We start from the raw sequence: 4587 nt of genomic DNA, 5'->3' as shown, positions 1-4587 counted from the left end.
ACTAAGGGTATGGAAGTGCCAGCAGCAGTCATAACAGGAATGGAGGACAAAGGGGACACTGAGGTAAAAGATGAGGAATCTGGAGACATATGATGGGAAGCACCAGAATCCAAGACCCATTCAGAGTGTGACATACCTAAGGAATTATGAGGCAACTGACCTATGGAAGAAACAGACATTGCTTGTGGCTGCAAGGAGAGAAACTTCTGAAATTGTTCAGCTAAAGTATTAGGATCGGTAATAGAGCCTGGGGAAGCTACTGCTGCAGTATTGTGGTGTGGTGGTTTATAACCCTGAGGTGGTCGATGAGCATTAGATTGTGACTGACTGCTAGACTTCCAAGCTTGATTCTGCTGTCTCAACTTAGGATACTAAGCCTTCCAATGACCTTTCTGCTTACAGAAACTGCACTCATCAAAGCCAACCCTTGTGTAAGGCTTGTTCTGATGATTAGAGAATGGCTTAGAAGGTACTGCTAGTACAGAAGGATTTGAAGCAGAAAGAATTCCCTTTTCAGAATAAGACTGAAGACGTATTTCTTCAGCCAATAACTCAGTGACAACAGAGTCAACAGAAGGCAGTGGAGTACGATGCAGAATTGAACCTCTAAGTCCTTCGAAGTCACTGCGAAGCGCTGTTAAAAACTGTACCAATCGTTGCTGCTCTTTACGCTCAATATAGGCACCACATGCCTTTAATTCTGCTGATTCTGTAAGAGCCAATTGATCCCAAAGATCTGTCATAGCAGAATAAAACTCTTGAATACTCATATTCTTCTAATGAAGAGCTCGTATGTCATTCTCTAATTGATATTGTTTTGCAAAATTTGATTGCGTGAATAACCTTTGCAGATGATCTCAAACCTCTTTTGCTGTCTCATACTTCGCCAACTGCGTACCTATCGAATGCTCAACAGAATTGTTGATCCAAGTAATGATCTTTGCATTATTTGTTTCCCATGTATCTATCAAAACAGCATCCCCCTCCTCAATATTCTTAGGTACTATATAAGTTCCACTAACATACCCCCACATCTTCTTACCCTTAAGAAAATTTCGCATTACATAGCTCCAATACGAATAGTTCTTCCCATCCAACCTCACACTCACAGACTGAAGCGAATCATCTCTTTCAGTAGCCATAATTAACAATCACAGAGAACCAGAATGCAAAAGCAGCGGAAAAGAAAATACCAAATTGCAGAAATTGAACAGAGATTGCAGAAACTAAACAAATATCTTCTCAAAATTATACAATTACTCCAAAACACAAAACCAATTTGCAGAAACTGAATGCAAATACCAAATTGCAAAAGCTGAAGGGTAGACGAAATACCAAAATAATTGCAGAAACTGACGAAATACCAAATTTTGCAGAAGCGGAAGATAAAATATCACTCCAAAAAATTTGTGCTTGGGATTAAGCCTCGTTTCATAAAACCAGCTCTGATACCATGTTAAATTAATTAAGATCAAATAGAGAAAGGAGGCTAGAATTCTGAATAATCGGTATATTATGAATGCTTAGTGTTAACCTAAATACAAATAAAGTATATATAGGTCAAATTGAAAGTACTATTCTACCCTTAATAAATAAGATTACATAAATATTATTTAACAGATACATCATGGATCAACACCCTGTCCTCCCAACACCATTACTGCAGACAACATCACCATAACAAATCTCTCTCTCAGTTTGTCCTCATTTTTAGGTTTTGTATCTTTCACTCATACTTTGCGTGGAGCTAATCATATGGCAGATAATCTAGCAAAAGCAAAATTAGGTGTCCGTAGGAATTGTGAATCTGTGGCATGGGTGTGATGTTTTCTGAAATTATCTTGTTGCTTGGTACTCAAATTCTTTCATGGATGCTTCTCTCTATATATATTGTTTCGTTATGAAAAGTCTCAGTGTTTATGCTCCTTGGTTTCGGGTTTCCAATTCTTAGTTGGCTGGTTTTGCTGAACATTTTTACTTCGAAGATCTGCGGAATTGGAAGTTTTGGTTTTATATGCTAGCTCTAACAGTTTCAATCAGATATAAAAAAATTTATCAGCTCAGCTATGTTTTGAATGAGCCAACGCTTTTTTCTAGAGGTATGAGCTCTGCACATGTATGAAAATGGCTTCTCTGAAGAAAAGATTTCAGATTATTAGGTTTTAATTGGTTGGTGATTCTGAGATGATGGTGTTGAGAGGTCTTTCGGGAGCAGTACCAGCATATTGGCTTCAAATAGAGCAATCCAGATGAATAAATTTCAGTCTTAGGATTGTATTAATGTGGATCAGATGTAAGAGGTTTGAGTAAATGATGCAAAGTAATCTCCTCACAAATGTTTATGGAAGGGATAATTTGTTGGAACTATATTAGAGTTCTTTCTTTTTTATTGCAAAGAAAAAGCATTGTCAGGTTGGGATTCAGTGGTGGAACACAATGGAAGGAGAACAAATGAAACATACCAATGCAATGGCACCAAGGACATTGCCACGAACACCATAAACACTCGCTATACTTAGTCTCCATGCAATTGTGTTTGCATCAAACAATTCATCCAAAACTCTTGGCCAGCATCAAAATTATGGGAAGCATTTGGATAGTCCAACAATTCTTGGACCCACATTTGATCTGTGTATGCCTCTCCATAATCCTCCACCTTGCCCATTTGCGCTTCCATTGAAGATGGCCGATCCAACAAACTTAGTTCTCCAGTTGATTCGAGCGATCCAATATTGTCCTCCACGCGCTTGTTTTCATTGATGTCATTCACATGACTGGAACTTGATGATGACAAATTACCAGTAGACCGAATTGGTGACGTGTGGAGCGTCCCCTTGGAGGACTGATCTTCTGAATTCAATATTTTTGGAGCAGTGGGAAATGAAACATCAATGATGTTCGATGATTTCCTTTGCTTGGATTCTTCTTCAGATGTCTGTGTTCCTTCAAGTTTAGGTGCTTGCACTGCAGTATTACTAATATTGTTGTTGAAGCTCTTCCTCAAGTGGGTGTTCCAGAAATTTTTAATGTCATTATCGGTTCTTCCGGGCAACTTTTCTGCAATTGCAGACCATCTGAAATACATGAAAAAATAAAATATTAATATCTTATGCAGCCGATCCAAGTCATTATTCTTTTCAATTGATGTAAAATACTACTAGTTTGCATACTTAGCTCTATATACCAATCGACTACTACTTAGAGTTGTATTACTTTCTTCAAATTTTACAAGAAGAGAAAAAAGTGATTGAATGCTTCGAAAATCATAGAAAATTCATGATAAAAAAGGGATTTTATAACATGAAATACCTATGAATTGTGTCTTAATATACTAAATAGAACTATTAGAGGAGACTGTGCATGTACATTTTTTTATTGCAGGACATAAGTTCAAGAAATGAGCTGAGAGTAACTCGATGAACATGTGGAATAGGTGAGCCCTCATAAAAAGAAATGGAAGCTCAAATGCGTTAGCTAGCTAATATTATCTATATTTGAGAATAAATTTACCTATTTCCTAACATTTCATGCAGCTTGATTATGGTCTGCACTTCTTCCTTGCTGAAGTTTCCACGCTTAATATCCGGCCTTAGATAGTTCATCCAACGAAACCTGCAACTCTTCCCTGACCTTAACAAACCTACAAATGGAGGCAAAAAAGAAGTAATAAATTATATCATAGTTTATTTTCACTGCGTTTTGCCTGTAAATGTAACATTTTGAATTCAAGTACTAATCATTAGCAGTATTTTTTGTATTAATTACCAGCAGCTTTCGGCATCTCATTCCAATTCCGAGTGCCATGTCTCATAATATAAGCTCTCAATATTTGATCTTCATCAGGATCCCATGCCCCTCTTTTCAGGCACAACTTCTGATACTTCTGTGAAATACTCATCATCTCCGGGCATGAAACTCCATTTCTAGACTCCACATCCTTTACCTTAAAACACCCTACAGCAGTATGAGTCATTGCCGTACAATACCCTAGAAAATGTTCTAATCGAAAAACGAGTCGATCCCAAAGTTTCCATACCCCATTTATATACACACAGGATCGCTCCTGGCGCTTTCCGTAATAGAAGGTTATTGGCCATACAATGCACGGAGTTTCTTTAGAAAAAAAAATATTTTTTGAAGTATTTTTATTTTTTAATTTAAATTTTTTTTCTATTTAGTATTATAAAGCTTTTCTAGTTTTTTTATTTGAAAAAAATAGTTTTTATATTTTTATTTTTCTATTCAATATTAATAGGATTTTCTAGTTTTTTCTATATAAAATTTTGTAATAGTATTTTAGCAAGTGAGACAATAATAAATAAAAATTAAATATTTTGACGTGTCTATATAATTATGGTATTTTTTCTATTTGAGGCGTTTGACTTTATTTTTTTTCAGCTATATTAGCTGGTATCAGAGCACATTAATTCCTAATAAATAAGAGCATGGTATGTTGTTAATGAAAATACTAATTGTGGGATCCATTATGAGGCGACTAACACAAATATATTATAGATACGATAAAAGGTTTTAAAAATTCATGATGAAATAACTCGTATAAAAATATTAGATATTCATGAAAAAACT

At 35.7% G+C, this 4587-nt stretch overlaps 1 protein-coding gene across 1 annotated transcript; it reads right to left on the bottom strand.

The window, feature by feature from the left end:
- Positions 1–2515: 2515 nt before the first annotated feature.
- Positions 2516–3898, bottom strand: LOC133703648 (transcription factor MYB14-like). The gene is made up of 3 exons (XM_062128261.1): positions 3766–3898; positions 3511–3640; positions 2516–3074 (listed from the first exon to the last, which is right to left on the bottom strand). Exons 1-3 carry the CDS (start codon positions 3896–3898, stop codon positions 2516–2518), a joined length of 822 nt encoding a protein of 273 aa, XP_061984245.1.
- Between the last annotated feature and the right edge of the window lie 689 nt (positions 3899–4587).

Source organism: Populus nigra, chromosome 9 (genome assembly GCF_951802175.1).
Source record: "Populus nigra chromosome 9, ddPopNigr1.1, whole genome shotgun sequence".
Classification (NCBI taxonomy): domain Eukaryota; kingdom Viridiplantae; phylum Streptophyta; class Magnoliopsida; order Malpighiales; family Salicaceae; genus Populus; species Populus nigra.
The sequence above is the reverse complement of the archived record's forward strand: the minus strand, read 5'-3'. Positions and strand labels throughout refer to the sequence as shown.

Coding starts and splice junctions, on each gene's coding strand:
- LOC133703648 (XM_062128261.1), bottom strand. CDS start 3,898: ATGAGTATTTCACAGAAGTATCAGAAGTTGTGCCTGAAAAGAGGGGCA. Junction 3,641..3,765: donor TGAGATGCCGAAAGCTGCTG/GTAATTAATACA, acceptor CTCCATTTGTAG/GTTTGTTAAGGTCAGGGAAG. Junction 3,075..3,510: donor CATGAAATGTTAGGAAATAG/GTAAATTTATTC, acceptor CATGTATTTCAG/ATGGTCTGCAATTGCAGAAA.